Source organism: Rhinopithecus roxellana, chromosome 6 (assembly GCF_007565055.1).
Source record: "Rhinopithecus roxellana isolate Shanxi Qingling chromosome 6, ASM756505v1, whole genome shotgun sequence".
Lineage (NCBI taxonomy): Eukaryota > Metazoa > Chordata > Mammalia > Primates > Cercopithecidae > Rhinopithecus > Rhinopithecus roxellana.
In genome coordinates, this window is record NC_044554.1 from 6,503,416 (window position 1) to 6,528,850 (window position 25,435).

Consider the following 25,435-nt stretch of genomic DNA (forward strand, 5'->3'; position numbering starts at 1 on the left):
GTAGGCAGTGTGGTAGGTATGTGTGTGTTTTGGGGTGGGGAGAGGGTGTCAGGCAGAGGGTCGGAAAGTTCCCCCTATCCCCAAGGCCATGTTGGGGTAAAGTACAGTGCCTCTGGATCCAGGCAGGCTCTCCTAGAGTGGCCAAGTCATAGTTAACATCTGCCTAGAACTTCCAGATGAAGATCCAGAGTCTAGATTGTGCCTGGGTGCTGTCAGAAATAATATCTGACTCAAGGCGTATAGGTGGGTTGGGAGGTTTCCCTCACCCTCAGGTTCTCTAGGATCAAAATGTCTTGCCATTAAGAGTCACACTGAATGTACTCAGGGGAGCCTAATCCTGCTCTCAACCTCTTTGGGGCCCAAGAATCTGGCATCTAGAGTCTGAGTTATGAGATGAGAGGCCAGTGGTTGGCTCATGGGGTAAATGAGTTTGGAGGCTTGGCCAGTCTCGAAGGGTCTGTTCAGGTAAGCCACAGTGGCTTCTGGGATCTAAAAGGATTGGTTTAGCATGGCTTTTGGCTGCAGCCGGCAGCTTGCTGGGAGGGATGTGGGTGGAACTGATTGACAGTCCTTAGAACTTGTTTCCAGGCTTAGCTAGGCCAGGCCTTCTTGACTTCAAAGTGTTCCCCCAACAGCAACCAAGCCTGTCAGGTCTACCCAGGGCTTTCAGGCCTGACACCCAAGCCTTGGAATGGACCAAGATACAGTAGCTGGCTCAGGAGGTATAAGTGTACTAGGAAGGTCCCCGTGATCCCAGGCTATGTTGCCCCACTGAGAACAAGCCCATGTGAGCCTAGGCTTGCTCTGAACTTTTTGGGGGCTTGCCAGCCAGGAATACAGACATTGAAAGTGAGGGAATGAGGGCTAACCAGCTATCTCAAAGCAAATAGGAGTGTTGGGAGGCTACCCTGGCCACATACTTAATTGCTACCATCCCTAATGCCTTCTGGATCCAGGACAGTTCTACCACAGTGGGCCAAAATTGAGCCAGGTTTACCAAGGGTTCTATGACTGACATCTAAGAGTTGGAAGGGGACTGAGTGAAGGCAAAGTCAGTGTTAGGAAGAGAGTTGGTTGGGTTAACAGTCTTCAATTGGTCCTATGCTCTGATCTGGTGGTCCTTGATGTCCTCTCGTTTTAGGGGAGGTTCCCCTAGGAGTGGCCTATCCTTAGCCAGGACTACCCAGGGTTCTAAGCCTGATATCGAGGCTCTGAAAGGGGGGCCAGGTACAGATGGAGCTGGCAGCAGGCTCAAGAAGGGGCTGGCTGTCCTCTCCAATACTATGGTGGTTTATTTTACATGTCAATTTGACCTGGTTAAAGGATGCCCAGATAGCTGGTAAAAACAGTATTTCTAGGTGTGTCTGTGAGGGTGTTTCTGGAAGAGATTAGCATTTGAATCAGCAGACTGAGTAAAGAAGATAGCCCATACCAATGAGGTGAGGCATCATCCAAGCCTTGGGGGCCCAGATAGTTGAGGTGGGAAATTCATCTTCTCTTGTCCCTAGATACTCAACTTCATGGTTCTAAGGCCTTTGGACTCAGACTGAACTTACCATTGGCTTTCTTGGATCTCCAACTCGCAGATGGCATATTGTGACACTTCTTGGACTCCATAACTGTGTGAGCCAATTTCCATAATAAGTCTCCTCTTATATATCTATATATACTATTGGTCTTGTTTCTCTGGAGAACGCCGACTAATACAAGTACCTAAGTGGTTTGCTAGCTAATTCGAAATTAGCTTGATTCAGCCTACTAGTCTGAGGTAAGAAGGGAGGGAAGGCTTCACCCTTCTAGCCACAGTTGCTGGTTGGTAAAGGCCCAAGAAAATCTTTGGGGCTTTGGAGTAGAGATGGCACCTTATGTGATCTGCTTCATATCAGATTTTGAAGTCCTTTAATTCTTGATTAGCCAAGATGATTCCTCAAATTGCCGAATTATTTCTTTAATTTTTAAATTAATTCCTAAAGTCAATTTGCTTTAATTTCTGGGAAATTAAATGTATAACAGTTTAAATTATTATTTCAACTCCTTTCTTTATAAGCTTAATTTTATTATTAATGACCTAATTGTACTTTGACAACCATTTTGTTTTTTACTTTCAGTGCAATATTCAATAAATTACATGAGATATTCAAAACTTTATTATAAACTACGGCTTGTGTTAGGCAATTTTGCCTACCTGTAGGCTAATGTAAGTGTTCAAAGCATGCCTAAGGTAGGTTAGGTATATTAAATGTTTTTTGACTTATGATATTTTAAATGTACAATGACTTTATTGAGATGTAACCCCACTGTAAATCAAGGAGCACTGGTATTATATTTTTTCACATTCATAATGGTCCTCAAAAGCATGTAATAACTATAAATACATAATATCTTTTGGGCTGAGGTGAAGTTTTACTTAAAAAATTATTTCATGTACTTTTCCTTTTCAAATATTCTTTCCCTATACTTTAGGAATAAATATTTCCCTACATAGTGCTCTCTGATCTCATTTTTTTCCTGGTTTAATACTGTTTGTTATCAGTTTTCACTAAACTTATAAATGTGATTTGGGCAAACAGGATTAAATTAAAGAAATAGCTTTGAGAGAAGCACTTCTGGAACAGTGGGGCACGGACCTCCGAAAATCTGCTCCTCTATTAAAGCAACAGTAGCACTGGTGAAAATGGTCAAAATCAACTTTTTAAGGACTCTGGAATTAACAGGAGGCATGCAACAATCCAACGAACATTTATTTAAGAAACATGGCTCAACTGTGGTAAGAATGGTGAGCTCTGTGATGTTTTAATTTGCCTCATCTCATTCTATTCTCCTCCCCTTAGCTCCACAATAGCCTTGACAACAGCAGGCTGAGAGCCACTGGAGGAGGCAGAATACAAGTGGGCTATTCTGAAAGAAATGTTATAAGAACTGTTACTATTCAGCCTATATGGCAGATGATGGGAAAAGGTCCATTCACAGGGTTTGTCTTTATTTGACAAGATTCAGTCCACCCATTGAAAAAATTCTCACCCCTAGAGCATTTGCCAGAAACAATCAGTGACAATTTTGTAACATCACAGCTCCCTGAGGCAATACTAATTGGAGCAAACAATAGGCCAAAAAATTTAGAAGGAAAATCTGGGTAATGTGGTGTCTATAGAGGACTTTGAAAGTTGACATTTTCCTGGGGATCTAGAAGGCCATGCACATGTGCCGGTCTATATATGCCCCAGAAAAACCTGTGAAGATCCTAATCTCTCACCTCTGGTTAACCTTGAAACTCTACACAAGCAAGAAGTGGAGGCTAAAGCAGAAATGTAAACTGATGAAGTGTTGAAGGTGTGTCCCAACCCACATACAAAGCCCCTTGACAAAGGGCAGAAGATATAATGGTTTAAGGAATTTAATGAAATCTCGGTCTGATCATTAGCTGAACACTAAGCTAACTCTGCAGAGACTTCAGAGGCTACACATTAGCAATAATATGCACTTTGCAGAATTAGTCCAAGAAAGTCACTAAACACACTAAAAGTAACAAAAACCCTGGTGGGGTGGAGGTGGAATCCGATTTCCAGAGTTGCCACATTATATTACTTAAATGTTGAGTTTGCAACAAAAAAATTACAAGACATGTAAAAAAATGAGAAACTTTGGTCTATATACACGGGGGAAGAAAGCAGAAACAGAAATCGCCCCTGAGAAGGTCCAGATGTTGGACACAGTAGACAAAGACTTTAAGTTAGCTAATATGAATATGTTCAAAAGAACTAAAGAAACCCCTGTCTAAACAATCAAAGGAAATTATGAAAATGATATCTTACCAAACAGAATACCAATAAAAAGATATAAATTATTATGTATTTTATTTTATTTTATTTTATTTTTTTTTTGAGACGGAGTCTCACTCTGTCGCCCAGGCTGGAGTGCAGTGGCCTGATCTCGGCTCACTGCAAGCTCCGCCTCCCGGGTTCACGCCATTCTCCCGCCTCAGCCTCCGAGTAGCTGGGATTACAGGCGCCCGCCACCTCGCCCGGCTAGTTTTTTGTATTTTTAGTAGAGACGGGGTTTCACCGTGTTAGCCAGGAGGGTCTCGATCTCCTGACCTCGTGATCCACCCGCCTCGGCCTCCCAAAGTGCTGGGATTACAGGCTTGAGCCACCGCGCCCGGCTTGTATTTTATTTTTTTTAAAATGCTGCTCCATAGACATAGCAGAGACGTATCATAGGCAGAGTGGCCAAGAGTAAGCCAGAAAGTTTTTTTTAAAAGACAACCAATAGAAATTTTGGATTTGAAAAGTACAATAACTGAAATAAAAAACTAACTAGAGGGGCTCAAAAAACTTAAGCTGGAAGTAAGAATCAATGAATTTGAAGATTGGTCAAATGGGATTTTCCAGTCTTAGAAACAAAAGAAAAAAACAAAACAAAAAAATACAGAGCTACAGAGATCAAGCTTACCAACATATGTATAACAGGATTTCCAAAAGGCGAGCGAAGAGAGACAGAGAAACAGAGAGACAGAGAGAAAGGGGACAGAAACAAAATTTAAATAAATAATGTCTGAAAAACTTTTCAAAGTTGATGGAATACATTAATTTAAACATCTAAGAAACCCAATAAACTTCAAGTAGGACAAATCAAGATAATTAATCCAAGAAAATCACTAAACACACAAACAGGAACACAAATTATGGTGGGGCAGGGTAAGAATCTGATTGATGATCTCTGTAGCTGTTTATTTATTTTTTGTTGTTCTTTTTTCCTTCTGTTCTGAAGACTAGAAAATCTCAATTGAACAATCTTCAAATTCACTAATTCTTACCAAGAGCTAAGAGATCCTTATCAACACATGAACTGTCAACAGGCAAAGACAGAGAGATCTTGAAAGATGTAAGAAAAAAGTCAACTTCTTACATACAGGCAGGTGGTGCTCAGTAAGTGATTTCTCGCCAGAAATCAGAAATTATGGAAACTAGAAGGCAGTAGAATGTCATATTCAAAGTGCTAAAGAAAAAAGACTGCTAATCAATAATTCTGTATCCTGTAAAACTATTCCTCAAAAAAAATGGAAGAAAAAAAATGAAGGAGAAATCAAGACATTCCCAGATAAACAGAAACTGAGAATTCATTGCTAGCAAATCTCTCCAACAAGAAACTGAAGAAAGTTCTTTAGGTTAAAAGGAAGGGACATTAGACAATAACTCAAATCTACATAAAGAAATCAAGATCACCAGTAAAGGTAATTATGTAAGTAAATATAAAATACAGTATAATTGCATTTTTAGGACCCTTTCTTCTCATATCTGATATGAAAGATAACTGTATAAAGCACTAACTAGAAAACATGTTCATGAGCTGGTAATATATAAAGGGATAATTTGTATGACAACAATAGCACAAAGGAGTGAGGAGGAAACAAATTACATTGGAGTAAAGTTTTTGCATATTATTGAAATTAAGTTGTTATTAATCTGAAACAGATTGTTTTCAAGTGAAATGTTAATTACAATCCCCAGGGCAACCACTAAGAAAAAGAGTTCAAACTCCATGGTATAAGAAACAAGGGAACTAAAATCATACACTAGAAAATACCTATTCAACACAAAAGAAGGCAACAATAGAGGAGAATAATGAGAAGACCTAAAACATATTGAAAACCAATAGCAAAATGGTAGAAGTAAATGTGATCTTATTAATAATGACATTAAACACAAATGAATTAAGTACTACAATGAAAAGGTGAAGACTGGCAGAATGGATAAAAAATGACCCAACTGTATACTGTCTATAAGAGACATACTTTAGATTCAAAGACACAAACAGGTTAAAACAAATAATGAAGTGTGTGGAGGAGAGGAGAAAAATTAGATGTATGGTAACAAGAAAGTACTCATTACTCTATCCTTGTCTGTTATCCACCTCCTTCTTCCTTTCTATTTTTATGTCCCAATGCTGGGAGGACACAAATGTATGCCTGCAACACTGCTAATACAGTGCATAAGTGGAATCAGGTTGTGTCTTTAATCTTACAGGCTGAGCTTTTCATAAATAAAAAGAACCGATGAAGGAAAGGTGAAGTTTTATAAGAACTAGACACTATTTATCTTTCTCACTGGTTATTTTAAAAAAAATATACATTTACTTATGCCAGAACAATGGCATAAGTCAAGACTACTGAGGAGCTCACGTAATTCCTATGTGACCCTACTCAATAGAGAATGCAGATAAATTAGACTAGAAGAACAGGAGGATTATATTAGGAACTAGAGAAACACCAATATTTAATATGTTCAAATATGAATACTGTAAGAATTTAACATTATATGGATATTTCAAATCACATCAATATCCACATTCATCACTAGAACTTTACAGAAAACAAAAATATCATTTGTAGCTTCCCACATGCCAATACGAGAGATCTCTGACAATAATCACATGCCTTCTCACTAGGTCAATAATTACCTTAACATAAAATCAGAAATATCTTGTTAAAACATTGTCAGTAGTAATGTTTGGTAATTTTTCTGATGGTGGCATGGGTTTTCACTGGTACTTTTAAGTTAACTTTTAAGACTGGCCTTTATTGTTATGCCCATAAAGTCCTTTGAAATAGAAGAACAAAGTTAGAAGTAGAATCAGTGGCTGGGGCACAGATTTTTCTCTATGCTAACTGATCCGAGAATCAAACCTTTACCACTGGTGTTTTGAACATTAATGCCTCAACTAAACTCTTTCATAAATTCCAATAAGTAGCTACCTTCTCCTTTCCAAGGTTTTTCACATAACAATGTCAGTTACTGTGCTGGTCTATGTTTTCACTAAAGACTGCTTTCTTTCAAGTTAGCAGAGAATGATATTTTTCTGATTGTCCACTGTATGCTGAATCAGTGAAATCATCCTAAGTTCCTAGAGGTTACAACTTCATAACTTGTACTTAAGTGAATGTACATTTATAAACATTACTGATGCATAATAATAAATGTATCTGGTCTTTGTCTCTTGTTCCTAGCACAAAGTTTCTAGCAATTTTTCTAGTGATAGGAGTATATTTATTATTATGCAACTGAGGAGACTCCTGGTAGGACCCTACATAGCTTCCAGATGGGGAATGGTCACCATAAAGACCAACCATATGATTAGAGGGTTAGGACTTTGAGCCAGTCAGTCCTCCAGAGAGGGGAGGGGGCTGCTGCTGGAGTTCAATAATTTAATCAATCATACCTATATAATGAAGTTCTAATAAAAACTCGGGATACCAAAACTCAGAGTGGGTTACGGGTTGGTGAATTCCTTAATGTGCTAGGAGGGTGACAGGTCCTAATTCCTTGGGAAGAGCAATCAGAAACTCCTCATTCAGGACCCTCTCAAACCCTGCCCAATTTGTCTCTTCATTTGGCTGTTTCTCATCTGTATCCTTTATAGTAAAACTGTAATCATAAGTACAGTGCTTTCCTGAGTTCTGTAAGTAATTCTAGCAAATTATCAAACCCATGAAATTATCAGTGGTAACCTCTGACTTTATAACCAGTGGTCAAAACTTTGGGTAGTCTTGGGACCACATGAGTTTATGGTGGGTGTCTAATGTGAAGGCAGTCTTGTTTGAGCCTGTGCCCTTAAATATGCAAAACTTGATGCTAATCCCAGGTGATTAGTGCCAGAATTGAATTGTACTGAACCAGCTGGTTTTGGACCAGCTGGGATTGGTGATAGAATCACCAGTGCCCCCACTTCTTTTTTATGTCTTTATTTTTAATAATCAAAAGTGAAAAGTTACCAGTGATTTAGAGGAAACGAGTTAGTATATGGAGGTGCATCTGCACTAGTTTGCTGCATATGGTCTTGCCAGTCAGCCAATTTTAAAAGCCCTATAATATTAAATATAAATCTGCTTCTGTCATTTTAAGAATTTATACCCCTCTGCTGCTTAGAGCAACTACAGTCCATCTTTGATGTTGGGCATATTTTTAAAAAGTACTGCTTATAAACTAAAGGGTCCTGAGCCAACACATATAACTTAATTTATATAACCAACAGTTAAGGATGTTTTGATGGGTTTCCAGATTAAAAAACAGTAACATTTAAAGATGCATAATGGCAAACCTGTTTCCAAGGAATTCTTCATTGCAAAACATACAAATGCCATGAAAATTGGTATCATTTCGTTCTTGCTGCTGTTGTTCCAGAATTTCTTTCTGGAAAGTAGAAACAGATTTATGATATTACCTTAATGCACAACTGGTTAATAAAAAATGTCAAAGTCTGGATGGGAGGAAACTGGGCTGCAAGCATAAAGGGAGTATATAAAAGTTGTCAACATTTCAAATTTCTCCATTCCTGTTTTTGCATTAAACTCCAAGTCTGTCCCATAAAATGCTTACAGAACACTCCACTTGAACAGCTATGTGGAAATTAAAATCAACAAGGTTTTACCACCTTTGCTACTCTGTCTTTTCCAGTGTTTTCCCATCCCCATCCTCTTCCAAAACCAAAACTGTGGTGGGATCACTGACTTGCTCTTTTTCCTAATTCTCAGTTTGATTTGTAATCAGGTTCTGATCAATTTTTCACTTGAGCTATCTTCCATATAACTTTTCTCCACTATTCCCAAGGTCACTCCCCGGAGTTCAGTTTTTATTCAGTCATTGTGGGTTACTATAAATAAAGTCTCCTAAAGGGTCTACCTGATTTCAATCCCTTGTCTATCATAATCATCCTCTTTTTGCTGCTAGAATTTTTCTTAATATTTTCATGCATAATTAACTTGTTGCACCTCAACTCAAATAATTTAAAATATGCTCTGACAATATCCTGCTCTAATCAAGGTGGTTCCATATGTTATTTTTCCTGAGGTCACTTCCTTTTTCTTTTTCACTTTCACAAATCTTATCTGCTAATCAAGATCCTACTTGATTCCTGTTTCTATAATGCAACCATTTCTGGCCACAGTACAACAGTTAAGAGCTCAGGCTCTGAAACATGGAGCAGATTTGGATTTGAAATATGGCTCTCACGTATAATTGATATTTAACCTCTTTAATCCTCAGTTTTCTCTTTTTTTCATTTTTTATTTTACTTTAAGTTCTGGGATACATGTGCAGATCGTGCAGGTTTGTTACATAGGTATACATGTGCCATGGTGGTTTGCTGCACCCATCAACCCATCATCTACATTAGGTATTTCTCCTAATGCTATCCCTTCCATAGCCCCTCAACCCCTGATAGGCCTTGGTGTATGATGTTCCCCTCCCTGTGTCCATGTGTTCTCATTGTTCAACTCCTACTTATGAGTGAGAACATGTGGTGTTTGGTTTTCTGTTCCTGTGTTAGTTTGCTGAGAATGATGATTTCCAGCTTCATCCATGTCTTTGCAAAGCACATGAACTCATCCTTTTTTATGACTGCATAGTATTCCAGGGTGTATATGTGTCACATTTTCTTTATCCAGTCTATCACAGATGGGCATTTGGGTTGGTTCCAAGTCTTCGCTGTTGTGAATGGTGCTGCAATAAATACACGTGTGCATATGTCTTTATAGTAGAATGATTTATAATCCTTTGGGTATATACCCAGTAATGGGATTGCTGGGTCAAATGGTATTTCTGGTTCTAGATCCTTGAGGAATTGCCACACTGTCTTCCACAATGGTTGAACTAATTTATACACCCACCAACGGTCTAAAGGCATAAAAACCCTAGAAGAAAACCTAGGCAATACCATTCAGGACATAGGCATGGGCAAAGACTTCATGACTAAAACACCAAAAGCAATGGCAACAAAAGCCAAAATTGACAAATGGGATCTAATTAAACTAAAGAGCTTCTGCAAGCAAAAGAAACCATCATCAGAATGAACAGGCAACATACAGAATGGGATAAAATTTTTGCAATCTAGCCATCTGACAAAGGGCTAATATCCAGAATCTATAAGGAACTTAAACAAATTTACAAGATAAAAACGAACAACCCCATCAAAAAGTGGGCAAAGGATATGAACAGACACTTCTCAAAAGAGGACATTTATACAGCCAAGAAATATATGAAAAAACCAAACAACCCCATCAAAAAGTGAGCGAAGGATATGAACAGACACTTCTTAAGACGATTTTTCCAGTGTTCCCCATTAATATATTCTATTTCTACTAACTACATGTAGCCTTTCTACTCTAGTAAGATTTTCTTTCTGACCAATATTGTGTAGAACTGGTTTTTTACAACACGACAGCTGAAAGGGATCTCATGAAACTATCTACTGACTCCCTATAAGAGATGTTAGGGGATTTGTTTAAAGCTACATAGCTACTTGGTACCATATTTGGTGCTATTTTCATGATACCACATTTACTTTTTCCTCAGAAGGTACCCACTGTAGCATATGTAGATACAGAGCTTAGAACAATGACCTTTTTATTTAGTGAACAAACAGCTTCAGAAGCCAGGGGACAGTGATCTGGAGAGGTAGGGCAGCATTAAAATCTTTCTTACAAAATACCCACATGGAAGCCTCATTAAGATGAGTTCAATATCAATAAGCTGCTCAGCATTTGGGGCTTAGAACACTCTAAAGTAACAGAAGAGATAATATATGCAAATATAATTATTCCTTATTTCTAGTTTAATTAGAAAAAGAGGAATTCTAGGATTTCCAGGTGACAGACATTTTAACTTGATATTTGAAGTTGGTTAAGTTTTGCACAAGATCGTTTCTAAGATAATTCTCATGCTTTTTCTGCATTCCAAATTCAAGACACAATTGAACCTGTTCTATATGACACAGGGTCTTTGCTGTGAACAATTACTACCATACTGTATCGTAATGCAAAAGTACTATATTTTCAGGATCACTTTGCAAATTACTCTAAATTGTTGTGCTCTTTTGGTTTAATTTTATTCTCTTTCTTTTATGGCCATCTATGTTTGTCTCCCGTCATTCACTGTAGCTTTTTCATCCCTGTTAGTGGGTCTACTTCTATACCCACCAACTGGCTCCCCCATCTATACCTCCTCGCCATTAACTCTCCTCTGTTTAGAACTTCTGTTCTTCCTTTTAACCTAGAACAAAACTATAGGGACTCAGGGACTCCCAAAACTCAGCTAAGGAAAAACAGATAATCAAATTCTAACAATAAAATTAACTCAAATATGTTTGGTACCTAAGAAATATGTAGCTTCCAGTATCTTCCTCAGATGAGCTTCAGGGCAGTTATTTTCATCTGGTAGGGTTTGTCTCTTACTATTGAGCTCTCTACAATTTGGATCTACGGAGCTTACCAAATACCAGATGGATGGATTTATAGGAAAGACTTCCCCTGTATATATATTTTTAAAGTATGTTTATACAATGCATGCCTAGAGGGATGGAAGACAAAACTGACTGTAAATGCATCTTTAAAAAATTAGTCTGGAAATATGTAATGACACTATCTGGAAGTAAAACTAAAACTGGTAATCAATAAAATCTTTAGTAACACCTTAACGGAGCCTTGTTTTTCTATTGAATAAAATCCACAATATTTAGCACGGCATTCACAATACTTTGTACCTGATTCCAACCTAGATTTTTTGTTTTTGTTTTTTGAGACAGGGTCTCGCTCTGTCACCCAGGCTGGAGTGCAGTGGCACGATCATGGCTCACTGTAGCCTGGACTTCCTGGGCTCAAGTGATCTTCCCACCTCAGCATCCCGAGTAGCTGGGACTACAGGTGCACACAACTATGCCCGGTTAACTTTCTGTATTTTTTTTGTAGAGGCAGGGTTTCTCCATCTTGCCCAGGCTAGCGTCGAACTCCTATGGTCAAGTGATCCTCCTCCCTCAGCCTCCCAAAGTGCTGGGCTTTATAGGTGGGAGTCTCTGTGCCTGGCCTCTAACCTAGGTTTTTAAAAGTCTTCTCTCACATTTCTTCCCCATACAACCTACATTATAGGGAAAAGCAAGAACACATGTCATTATTTACTTGTGTATTATTCTCAGTAGCAGTTCTCAACTACCTACTATGATTTCTGAAGCCACTCAGTGGCCTGGAGTAATCATTCCCTCTTTTGCCCATCTTTGCCTATTCAAGGGTCAGTTCAAACGCTGTATCTTTGTGGTGAGTGGAAAGAACAACAGCCTGACACTTAGGAGTTCTGTAGTCTTGTCTGTTTTTGTGTCAAAGTAGCTCTTAATGTGGCCTTGGGCATACCACTTCTCTAGGACTCAGTTTCAGCTGATCTCTAAATTGCCTGTGAAACATTCTACAGATCATTAAAGTGACTTTCCCAGACCATTTTTGTATTAGAAATGATACTTCCTTTTTTTTTTTTTTTTTTTTTTTTTTTACCAGTTTTAGAGCATTCAGTAGGCATCCACATTGCTTGGTCTTCAGGAAAACTGTGTCCCAACCATCTCTACTCATAGAAAATGAGCTCCTCTATGCCATATGCACACAATTTCGTATAGTAGATTCTCAATAAATACATGATGACTACATTTATACCTGAGGTGCAACAACATACACACTACAAATGTATGTGCTCTATTGAAAATCAAAATGACTTTCTCAAAGGAAAGGGGGTTTATAACACACTTGATTATCCCCTACTGACATATGGTTGGCACTTACTATTTAGTTTTATAAGTAAAATGAAGAGCTTCCCACAGCAACAGTAAGTTGATAATTTGTTTAAACAGAGAATGGTCTACTACATATGTAAACTATTCCAAGAAATTTACCATTGATTATGATTTTTAAAAATCCTAAAGTTTTCTTTTAAACTTACAACACACAATTTTTACAAAATATATACAGAAATACATAGAATTTTACTTGCTATAGGACTAGGGACTTGGGGATAGGTTTTTACTTTTAAAAAATCGTTTTTTACTTTTAATACTATAAACACAGCCTGGGCAACATAGAGAGACCTCCATCTTTACTAAAAATAAAACAATTGGCCAGGCATGGTGGTGCCTGCCTGTAGTCCAGCTATCCAGGAGGCGGAGGTGGGATGATTGCTTGAGCCCAGAAGCTTGAGGCTTCAGTGAGCTGTGATCATACCACTGCACTCCAGCCTGGGCAAGAGGCCTGGGCCCTGCCTGAAAAAAAAAAAAAAAAAAAAAAAAAAAAAAAAAAAAAAAATTAAAAACATACTTTTTAAGGGCACAAATACAGTTTGTTACTAACATGACATTTTGAGCAAAATAGAAGATGCAAGTCATAGGGAAATGAACTAGAGTGATAATTATAAAGCCCAACAGCTAAGGAAAATGAAGTACATTGGTATAGAACATAATTACTTTTGCTTCATTTATAAAAAAAAATTAAGAATTAAAATAATGATATCAAGGTTTTCCTCATTTCCACTCTAATAAAGTTTAGTCTACAAAGTGCTTTTGCCTTATAAATTTCTTAAAATAACACCAAAGATATAATATATACTTTTGACCATTTTTCACTTACACATAAAATATGAAAATAAAAAATATTTTAAACATGCAACTATTATGTCTGGAACAGTTTTCATTATTGCATTGTAATCAATTCAATAAATTAAGGAGAAGAAAGCTCTCCTTTATTTGTTGAAATTGGCTTTGCTGACATAGCTATGTCATGCCATTCTAAATGAATTAGTAAACCAGGAAGCTAAATAAGACAGGTAGCTATCCCTAAATTTTGCTACTCTTCTATTTTTAAAAATTTTTTATTATGAAAAATTTCACCAACACAGAAAAGTTAAATGAACAGTACAATTAACATTCCTATACTCAATATTTACATTCAGTAACTCTGAACATTTTGCCTGTTTCTTTCTCTCTCTTCACATGCACATGTACATTTGTATGTTATATACTTTGTTTTGGCTGCAGTATTTGAAAATAAGTTGCAGACATGACGATACTTTACTCTTAAATACTTCAGCATGCCTCTCCTAAGAGTAAGGACATTCACCTATGTATAACCACAAAACCATTATCATCACAAGTAAGAAAATCAACAGTAATTTTAAAATAGCTGGAAGTATCCAGATAATACTTAGATTTCTTCAATTACCCCAAGAATGTCTTTTAATGTTTCTCCCTAACCTCTACTCAAGACCATCCTAGGTTCACACATTTCATTTGGTTGTTAGGTACTCTACCTCTAAATCTTAAATTACAAAACAATCCATCTGCCTAGGACTCAGGCTCTGATGCATAGACAATTTTTTTTTCCAAACTAATAGTCTTCCAAAGTATATGAACGACTCATAGGAAAACCTTGTTAATGTTATTATCTCTATGTAATCAATTCAAAATGTATTCTACCAGATAATAAGCTCACTGATGGCAGAACTGTTTTATTCATCTTTGTAATCTCCCCTGTGCATTATAGACAGGGTGCACAATAACTGTTGAATGGAGTTGCTGTGTTTCCCATGGCTTCTATTTCTTCAAAACTTCAAGTGGTTAAAAGGAGTCTAGGTAGAAGATAGTCACATTATCACTATGCCCTAGCACCTTTAATCCTATTGCTGTTACCTTACTAGGATGTGAGAAAACAAGACAGTTTTACATTCTGTGCATCATTCTTCTGTGGTAAACATACTGACAACTACTGATCAGGCAAAAAAACTGAGTAGAAGCTACTTGCGCAATGAAGAAAAGTATTTTTTTTCTATTTCCTTCTCTCCTTCTTCCCTTCCTCCTTTTCTCCCTCTTTTTTTTTCTTTCCCTTACTTTTTCTTTCCTTCATAAAGCTTAGCATCAGATAGACTTAGCTGTGGCATACGTTTGAAGTCAATTATGAATAAAAAAAAATCAGGAGACACTCCATAAAAAGCACCACAAAGATGTGCAAATCGAAGATGTGCCCATCTACTTTGTGGTTTTATGTTTTCTAAAAAAAATTCATGCTGGCTATATATCAAGTTTTATTCATTTAGGTTTATTCTGGGCTATATACTAGGAAAAGGGAGATGAAGAGCATGGTGCAAACGTTATATGTTTGAGCCTCTCAAAGAAGCTGATAAAAATCAGATAAAATTTTCATTACAAATATGCTTAGATAAAACCATAGTAGTAAGAATATAAGATCAACTTATGTGCTAGGCAAAGAGTCATAATAACAAGCTATATATGTTTTTCTAATTAGTGTAAAATGTCAAGTGTGACAGCAAAGGGGTCAATGCCTAGTCTTTCATCTTTATTCATAAGCTAAAAGCAGAGAAAACATTAATAAAACAGCAGATATAGCAGATGGTACTCAACATAGTCATAGGGGATTGACACGAAGGTAGAAAAAGAAAATGTGAGTTAGGTTGAAAATTATAAAAACCAGTCAATTTATGAAAGAGCAATTTAAAAAATGTTTATTTAGGTAAGAATTTATACACAGCAAAGTAAAAAACTGATGCTTAAAGTGACAAATCCAATGGAAATAACCTGCATTAACACACGAAAGTAAAACCAAGACTGATGTTATCAGCTATGGTTATCATAAACATTTTATGGATACTCACAAGTAATTGATCTACAATAGTTTCTTGGCTAAATGGATATATGAGTGGCTATGAGAGAAAAAGGCACACTCCTCAGGTTCCTTCCCAAACCAGCTTTAAAGGCAGCAGCATGGCAGAACCAGCTAGACATTCTCAGCCTAGGAGTCCAGTGGCACTCCTCCAATAGAGAACACAACAAATTTCCCCATGAAAACTATAGCAGTGGCCCAAAGGCTCCATGGCAAGGCAGCAGAATTTCCTATTTCTCCTGCTTTTTATTTTAAGAATAATGGATTAACTCTGAGGTATATGGGATTATTTCACTTACACCTCCACTTTGTTTTAATAAATGTTTCAGGCTGCTACAGAACAAAACAGAAATTGGAATAAAAGAAGAAAGAAAAAAATATGGTGGGCACCTCAATTGCAAACAAAAAATAAAATACACACACACACACACACACACACACTCTCAAACCTAACCTAAAGGTAGGCCCTAATGTGGCCCTCAGCTTTGGCAGACAAGGGAAACACACCAGATAAAGGGCTTGTGTGGAGAATTTGGATGGCCTTTGTTGTCTGTTCCTAAGAGGTAACTTATTAATCCTTTGAATTTCCTGAGTGACTGGAGGGTCTGTATTTATGGTGGGCCCTTTAACCACACCTGATAGTTTACATGACATAACTCAGGATGGGAACTGGCCATGCCAGAAAGACCAACCATGCGATTAGTGGGTTGGGCTCTGAGTCACATAAGATCAGCCTCATCTCCTGGAAGGGGAGGGGAGCTGGAGATCTAGCTCAATCATGTGACCAATGATTTAATCAATTACACCTACTCAATGAAGCCACAATAAAAACTCTGGACACCAAAGCTCCAGTAAACTTTCTCGGTTGGGATTACTCTGGGTATTGTTACGTACTGATGTGCCAGGAGGACAATGCATTCCTAGGAATGATGGCAGCTTTGTATTTGGGAATCTCCCAGATCTCACCCTATGCGTCTCTCTGTTTGACTTGTTCTGATTTGTATCCTATTGCTATGACTGAACTGTAATCACAAGTATAGTGCTTTTCTGAGTTCTGTGAGTCATTATAGCAAACTATTGAACCTGACAGAGTTGTGGGGACCTCTGAATTTGTAGCCAGATGGTCAGAAGTAAAAGTATCCTGAGAAACCCCCAATTTGTGGCTGGTGTTTGAAGTGAGGATAGTCTGTGGAGGGCTGTGCCCTTAACTTGTGAAGTCTGGCCTGTCTAGGTAACTAGTGTCAGAGTCATTGTGGGTACATAATAAGTGTATGTATCATGGACAATATACTCAAGATTAATAGAAAAAACAACATAGGGCTATTTCCAATATTAAGCCTAAAAAAAGCTAACTCTCATTACAAAGCACACCCTCAAACTCAGTGAAAAGAGTACAGAGGGGTGGGGTATGGGTTGTCATGATGCAGTACAGACACTTGTTGTCTCCTGACTGTTTAAGACTATATAGAGAAATTTCATAATTTCATAATTATGAAATTTCTCTATATAGTCTTAAACTGTCGGTCTCCAGTCTTCCTCAATCGTCCCTGAGCACAGTTTTTGTAAGTATTGGGTGGTTATAATCTCGAATCTGTCTTTCTTCCATTCCAATATCTGGAATGTTGCTTTCATAGACTCTCACATGGATACAGAGGCACAGGCTTCAGGAGATCATCAGGAGGAGATATTTGGGTTGACTCTTATAAAAACTGCATAGTCAGTGATGGGGTTCAGAACATGTCACTCCAAAATATGGCACCTTGGAATAGCAGAAGCAGGAAGCTCACTTTTACCTCCTCCTTCCCCTTTCCCCCTAAAGTAGATCATAAAGCCTTCATTCAAAAGGTACCCTCTCTTATACCTGAGGGAAAGGAACAACATCCTTCTCTCTGAAGACACAAGGATAAAGAGAAGAATCTGAACAAATAGGTTTTACTAAGTCCTCTCCAGTTTCTTACCAGATCATATCCCCCTTGTCTAATCATACTTCCCCACAATGATCCACTTCTTCATCAAATTTAGCATAAAAATGCACAGATTTCCATTTCTTTGGGTCTTCATTTCCTTATGAAGGCTCTTGAGTCGAGTAAAACATACTAAATACATTTGTACGCTTTTCCTTCGTTAATCTGTCTTTTGTTTTACAGGTCTCAGCCACGAAACTAGAGGTGAGTGAGAGAAAACATCTTTCCTCTTCTACATCCTAAGCACAGACTAGAACTTGCATGAAAAGTCATTTAACCGTTACTCAAAAATCACTGAAGAGAATAGACACACACTAGACCACAGTCCACTAATCCTCATCCACCCTCCTAACACCAACTACTGGCTTCCAAAGTTGTACCTCTTACATATCATGATCATAATTTTTCAATTTTTTTTTTTTTTAAAGACACAGTCTTGCTCTGTTGTCCAGGTTGGAGTACAGTGATGCGATCTCGACTCACTGCAGCCTCCACGTCCTGGGTTCAAGTGGTTCTCGTGCTTCAGTCTCCCAAGTATCTGGGATTACAGGCATGTGCCATGACACCTGGCTAATCTGTAAATTTATTTAGTAGAGAAGTGGTTTCGCTATGTTGGTCAGGCTGGTCTCCAACTCCTGGCCTCAAGCGATCCGCCCGCCTCACCTCCCACAGTGCTGGGATTACAGGAGTGAGCCACCTACATCCAGCCATAGTCACAATTTTTAACAGATTAAATTTTAAGTTAAGTGTTACCAGATGCCTAGCCCTTATTGGGTGGGTATCAGAAAACTATCCAAAGAACATCTGGCAGTGAGTGACATAATTTGCTGGCATATACTCCAAAGACAAACTTCTGGCAAAATGGATATGAAGATAACCAAATATAGCAATTTATTGATACAATAATTGATAGGTAAGTCAATACCAAGATTAAATATCAAGCCATATTAACAGGTTTTAGAATTTATGACAACTAGCTGACAGGGTCAATAGTCTCTTGAAGCTATACCTCATTTAGTAGACAAATACATATATATGTATTTGGACATATGTATACATACTAAATACATACATATGTATGTATTTATCTTTTAGAACTCTATAAAAGGAAAAAGAAAGCATCTACCTCAGCGCTTAACCACTAAGATACTAATTAAAATCAAGCAGGGGGAGGAGGAGTTCAATTTCTGCTTAGGAAATAGATACAAGAGAACATCCTATCAATGAGAAAAAGCTTAATAATCAAAAAAATTCAACTGGGAGGCTGAGGCGGGTAGATCACTTGAGGTCAGGAGTTGGAGACCAGCCTGGCCAACATGGTGAAACCCCATCTCTATTAAAAATACAAAAAAATTAGCCAGGCGTGGTGGTGCGCACTTGTAATCCCAGGTACTCGGTAGACTGAGGCAGGAGAATCCCTTGAATCCAGGAGGCGGAGGTTGCAGTGAGCCGAGATCATGCCACTGCACTCCGGCCTGGTGACAGAGTGAGACTGTCTCAATAAATAAATAAATAAATAAATAAATAAATAAATAAATAAATAAATTCATAACTTATTTTGAGTCTGAAGAGCTGAAGTCACAAGGCAACTAGACAAATTGACTTCTAACAGACAGCCTCTCTGAAGAGAGACATGAACACATGAACTACTTCTTTCACCTTTGGCAGAGCATGGGAGGAAAAGGGAAGTAGGAAGACAAAAGCTTGTATTTTAAATAATTCCTAAAGGCAAAATCCCTGGGAGTCCTAGACACAAGGGGTCCAACTCCCCCCATGGGCTTCCTCCAAGTTCTCAGGAGAAAGACTAGAAACAGGGCAAAGAGACATGAACAAAAGCCCTTTGATGGTGAACAGGCACACACCTCAGCTTGCTTCTGGGGACCATTCTTTAGCACACAAAGGCTATAAGCTGCTGGGAGAAGGACCCAAATCCTGCACTGCAAAGTAGATGTTGGCTACTGCTGGGGATGGGGTAAAAAATGTTGAGAAATAATATAATTATTCCTGAGTTTTTCTTCTCGATGGTATCTGAATGTGTATTAGCGTTCTGGGGTATAAGAGCTGGATGTAAGGACAGGCCTAAGAGAATCTAACATGCAAGTTCTGCAATGCACTTTCCTTAGAACATTAAAAAAAAAAGTTAAAGGCATTTATTTGGTGTTAAAATATTTAAATATTTAAAAATATTAAATAGTAAAAAATTAAATATTCAAAATACTTAAAATTTATGAAAATGAAGGTCTTTTCTTTTAAAAGACAGGGTAGGTCAGGTCTGGAAACAACCTGATAGAAAGGTGGCTGGAAAAGAAGGTAGATGAGGAGACCTACAGTACCACCCCTTGGTCATTGTGCTCCTTTACCTAGGGACCAGTAAAGATCTAGAGTGCATTCCCTTTTTGCTTACATGCTGGGATTATAAAAGAGCCTCTCTAGAAAAGGGAAAAAAACATGAACATTGGCTGGGGGCGGTAGCTCACGCCTATAATCCCAGCACTTTGGGAGGCTGAGGCAGGTGGATCACCTGAGGTCAGGAGTTCAAGACCAGCCTGGCCAACGTGGTGAAACCCTATCTCTACTAAAAATATAAAAATTAGCTGGATGTGGTGGTGCATGCCTGTAACCCCCGCTACTCAGGAGGCCAAGGCAGGAGAATCACTTGAACTTGGAAGGCGGAGGCTGCAGTGAGCCGAAATCACGCCACTGCACTCCAGCCCAGGCAGCAGAGTGAGACTCCATCTCAAAACAAAACAAAACAAAACAAAAATACATGAACATGCAGAAATACCAGAGGAGAGAAAATCTTAAAGAGCAAGCAGTTCTAAAACAGTTTAGAATTTAGGATCAAAGTTTTCAGCCATTAATTAAAGTTCAGGATAGAAAATAAATAGTACATAGTCAACAAAATGGAAACTTGAAAGTAATAAAAGTTACAATTCTCATTAATCAGATGCAGAAAAAGGTCTGTCCTGTTGTTACAAAGGTGTCACAAAGTACTAGCTTTCTTTTGAAGTGACTTATTTACAATACCAGGACCCAGACTGCAGGTCAAATGGCAGAGGTCCCTAATACATACAGAATGCTGATGAGCCTCTTCTCTTGAAGAGTGTGAGCACTCAGAGTCTGTTAGTACAAGCACTGCAGACACTGGACAGGCATTCCTTTGAGGACTGACATCAAGGCATGCAGAGTGGTATATCAGTCATCAGTAATTAAAAAGAGGGACCAGGCTGAGGCAGGAGAATGGTGTGAATCCAGGAGGCAGAGCTTGCAGTGAGCCGAGATCGTGCCACTGCACTCCAGCCTGGGTGACAGAGCGAGACTCCATCTCAGAAGACAAAAAAAGACAAAAAAAAAAAAAAAAAGGGACCAGAGATGCTTCTTTACTATCTAGTACCTATATTCCATCAGAGTAAATACATACAAAATATAAAGCAAAGAAGGTTTTTTGGTTTGTTTTTTGGTGAAAACAGTTGACTTGGATACTTCAGTTAAAACAAATTTTATTCAGTAAAAACTTCCTAAAGGCTGATTAAAAGTTTAGTATTATATTGCGCACCGTAGTCTATGACTTCTATTTGGTCATAACCTCAAATTCAGAATAGGTTTAAATCTTTCCTACCCCCAAGAAAGGAATTTCCGACAAATTAAACAATCAATATAACTTTTCAGTATCTACTTTCCAAAACATTGTAGCTGATAGCTAAAGTTAATCCTCCACAGAAGGCAATTTTTCCCAAATCATTTCAGCTATATAAATTACTCTATATGTCTTTAGCTTCCCAAAGTACTTCCAAAGCATTCATTTGCCTGTAGTACCATTCCAGAGGCTTGTCTTCTCTAAAAACTCTTCCCTTCCCCTTCAAAAAAGCCATGAGCTTATTATTATTATTATTATTATTATTTTTAAGGAATGGAGTCTGCTTTGTTGCCCAGGCTGGTCTCCTGAGTTCAAGTGATTCTCTCGCCTTGGCCTCCTAAAGTGCTGGGATTACAGGCATGAGTCACTGCGTCCAGCTCCTGAGATTCTAGAGAAGAGCATTCCAAGCAGAGCAAACAGCAAGTACAAAGGCCTTAAAGCTGGAAACAGCTTGGTGTGTTTGAGGAACACAGACATAGCCAGTGTAGCTGGAGTACAGTGAGCACAGGAGAAAGTGGGTGAGAGAGATGTGGGAGAGTGGCTCAGAGAGGCATGTGCCAGATCCTTTGAGATCTTGGTAAAGAGTCTGAATTTTTATTCTAAGTAAATTTGAAAGTATTGGATAATTTTAATTACTAGTTACATGATGTGAATAAGTGAACACTGTCTAAGTTACTGAGTTTTCAAATTGTTTCAAACTGAGGCTGGCTAAAGACCTAATACCATCTTCTCTTGTTCTGTCTGCCATTTCTTATCTTTTCTGACAGTAAGATGGCATTTTCATTTTAATCCCACTCAGTATTATGGTGAAATTATTTTTTTCTATCACATCTTTTATTCTATCTGATGTAACATTCAATATGAGGAAATTAAAAGTATAAAAAGTTCAGTAAATTTCCACTAACTTAAGGATTAAAAGACAAGTTTGGTTAATAAAGTAAAATGGAAACATGAATAAATTTTTTGTACAGATAATGATGTGCAGCTTCAACAGCTTTCAGAATGGAGTCTGCCTACGACTGAGTTAAATATTTTGGAAGCCCTCACACCAAGGGTCAAATAAAAAGCTACTTTTTCCCACCCCCAAAATTCTTTTTTAAGTATCAAAAGGGTCACTGAATAGCATTGGGAATGACTGATCTGTTTGCCAGAGTCTGATCACTTGAGCATTTGAATTTATGTCAGCAATATACTCAAATCATGTATTAAATAATACTTAATATACTTAAACACACACCTCTGCATGTAGAAGGCAGGGATAATTGTACTAAAACAAAAGTTATTAATGGCAAAATACAGTTTCTTTAAAAATAATCAATAAAATCCACCTTTCTCAGCATTTTATGAGAGATGATAGAAAGTTAACCTTGTGACATTAGAATCTTAATACATAAACGAGGAAAAGCCATCCATGTCAATGACTGAAATAAGACAGTGAAATATAAAATATAGAGAGAAATTTCTTAACTGGAAGATGATATACACCCCCAAATCCATGAGATTTGATCTGACTAATATTTCACCTTCTTGAAAGATATCAGTACCTCCCACCGTTTCTGAATCTGCAATGATAAAGACAACAGCCATCTGCTTGCTATACAGCATAGAAATACAGTATTTTTCTCCTACTTTGAGTCTCACTGAGATAGCTTTTGAAGAGTATCTTCAAAACAGGACAGAACATCTAAAAAAATGAACTAGGAGATTAAAAAATGAGATGAATTTAATCATTCACATGGAATATATCATCACAATGAAAAAAGGTAGACGTGCAAGATAAAATGAAAATGCAAGAGTTTAACACACAAGAAACTAGAAAAGCCAAATTCCTGTTTGTATTAAATGTATAAGAGAATTTCGCTTAGGTGGGAAGAGAAGGACTTCAAAAAATTCAATAGGTGGACATGGGAGATTACAAAATACCCATCTTTTAGATGAAAAAGGAAAAAGAAAGCTATCAGCATGGCATGACTCAGTATAGTATTAGCAGCCTGAGGAAGTACTTCCTGTATACTTTCCTGTATTTCCAAGGTCAGGTAGAGTTTTAAAAGAAAATATAAGAAGCTTAGGCCCAAGGGAATAAGAAATTCCTACCTACTACTGAACTAAGATAATAGGAAATCAGATTTTATTTAAAAAATTATTTACAATGAAAACAGAATATTATTATTTATTTGTCCTGTTCAGCCATTTTCATTAATTCTAACAAATGTCAATTTAGAAAATGTCACATTTGGCTGGACAGAGTGGCTCACACCTGTAATCCCAGCACTTTGGGAGGCCAAGGTGGGTGGATCACCTGAGGTCAGGAGTTTGAGATCAGCCTGGTCAACATGGTAAAACCCCGTCTCTACTAAAAATATAAAAATTAGCTGGGTGTGGTGGCACACACTTGTGATCCCAGCTACCCCTCGGGAGGCTGAGGCATGAGAATTGCTTGAACCTGGGAGGTGGAGGTTGCAGTGAGCCAAGATTGTGCCACTGCACTCTAGCCTGGGTGACAGAGTGACACTGTCAAAAAAAAAAGCCACATTTGCTTAAATAAAGATCAAATGTGATAAAGTATCCTGGTGCAATTAGAAAGAGAATGGTGGTTGCGGTTGGAAATTTAGGAGTTTGAGTTGCTTCCCTTTGTATTTCACACAGTGTATAACGATGGTTGTGTGCATGTTTCTTACTGTCCTTGACCTTGCATTTCCTGTTAAACGGGTAATATTTCCTGCCTGATCTCACTCAACCAGTATATATACAAAATGTCACGTAAATTTTAAGTCCTTGTTGAAGATGCTCAAAGTGGTAAACCTTAGCACTCAAAATAATATTGTTTCAGATTGTGATTACTATTTGTTTCCCAAAGAAAGCAGTCATCAATCTGAAGGTTAAACTTACTCAATGGTCATTGCAGTTAAACTGATCTCTGTTGCACTGTTAATAACAATGTTACATTCAATGGGAAATATCATCTTATATTTAAGAAAATGTTATTCTAGATGCAGTTTTAGAAATTGTATGTATTGTGCCTGAAAGATAGGAATTATGCAAGAAAGGTATAAATATAAATTGATTTTTTTACTTCGAGTTTGTTGGCATACAGTAATTTGATCCTTTACTGAAAGTCTCTAAAATCTATATTTAAAAAAGTGGCATGAGGAAGAACAATCTTCTCAGTGGCAGATATGTAATTTCATTTTGTTGTGGCTTGATTGTGGGGAGAGGTGAGACACATGAAGCAGAATTAAAAACAGAAAAAACTGTTTCTCTCCTGAAGATAAATTTGTTATATACGTTAAAACTTTTATAAAAATTTGTAGTTGTCATGAATGATATCTCTGACATTTGAAATAGTGATTAAAAAAACACCTTCATACAGTTACCTTTCCCGTTTTCCCAATTTAGTTAAGTTACATCTTGCTACTGAGAGCTTATGAATACCACACATTTTCTCCTGTAGACAAAGGAAAAACTGAGGACTTTTTTATGTTGAAGTGCAAAGTGTAACGCAGTAATTATAGATGTCTGCCTTAGCTATATTGTATCCTTGTTAATTAGGGATATTTGACTATATGGCTTTATAGAAATACAAGCCAATACTTCAGGATTAAATTTCAGTTCATACTTAAAGAGCAAGCCTCAGAGAAGATACAAAAGTTAATACAACAGTCTGAACTGCTAAGAGGCAGCTTAGTAAGGAGTAAGGAAGACAGATTTTAAAATAACTAACTATAATTGAAAAGTCAAATAAAATAGTGTGTTAATAGAACTAGAAGAGGTTATTAATTTTGACAGGTGGCATACAGGAAACTTTTGGAAAATGTGGCAGTTGAGCAATGCCTTGAGGGATATGTATCTACACAGGTGGGGGTTGCCATTCCTAGTTCATGAAGTAGAATCCTGAAAGTACCTAACATACTTGATAAATGTGAGAAAAGTAATGTTTATACTACAGTGTAAACTTCACAAGGGCAGGGACCATTGCCTGTTTTATCCACTGCCATATCAATAATATTTATAAAATATCTAGTGCAAGATAAATATTTGTTGAATAAACAAATTAATTGGACACTGGACAATTTAGGGAAAAGACACTGGAAAGGCAGTTTGAGCCCAGAAAACCTTGAGAACATGAAGATAATAAAGAACAGTGCAGGTTTTTGAAGAAGAGAATAGGGCCAGGCACAATGGATTGCTCTTGTAATTCCAGCACTTTGGGAGGCTGAGGCGGGAGGATCCCTTGAGCCCAGGAGTTCGAGACCAACCTGGGCAATATAGTGAGATGCCATTGCTACAAAAGGATCACTTGACCCCAGGAAGTAGAGGTTGCAGTGAGCCACTGCACTCCAGCCTGGGTGACAGAGGGAG

General features: G+C 37.7%; 1 protein-coding gene across 2 annotated transcripts in view; it reads right to left on the reverse strand.

The window, feature by feature from the left end:
- ZNF277 (zinc finger protein 277) overlaps window positions 1-25,435 on the reverse strand; it is a 136,945-nt gene that overhangs the window by 17,058 nt on the left and 94,452 nt on the right. For both annotated transcript variants that reach the window (XM_010382454.2, XM_030933191.1), the window contains exon 5: window positions 8,095-8,186. In XM_010382454.2, the coding sequence (XP_010380756.1) occupies window positions 8,095-8,186 (92 nt within the window). The remainder of the gene's footprint in view (window positions 1-8,094; window positions 8,187-25,435) is intronic.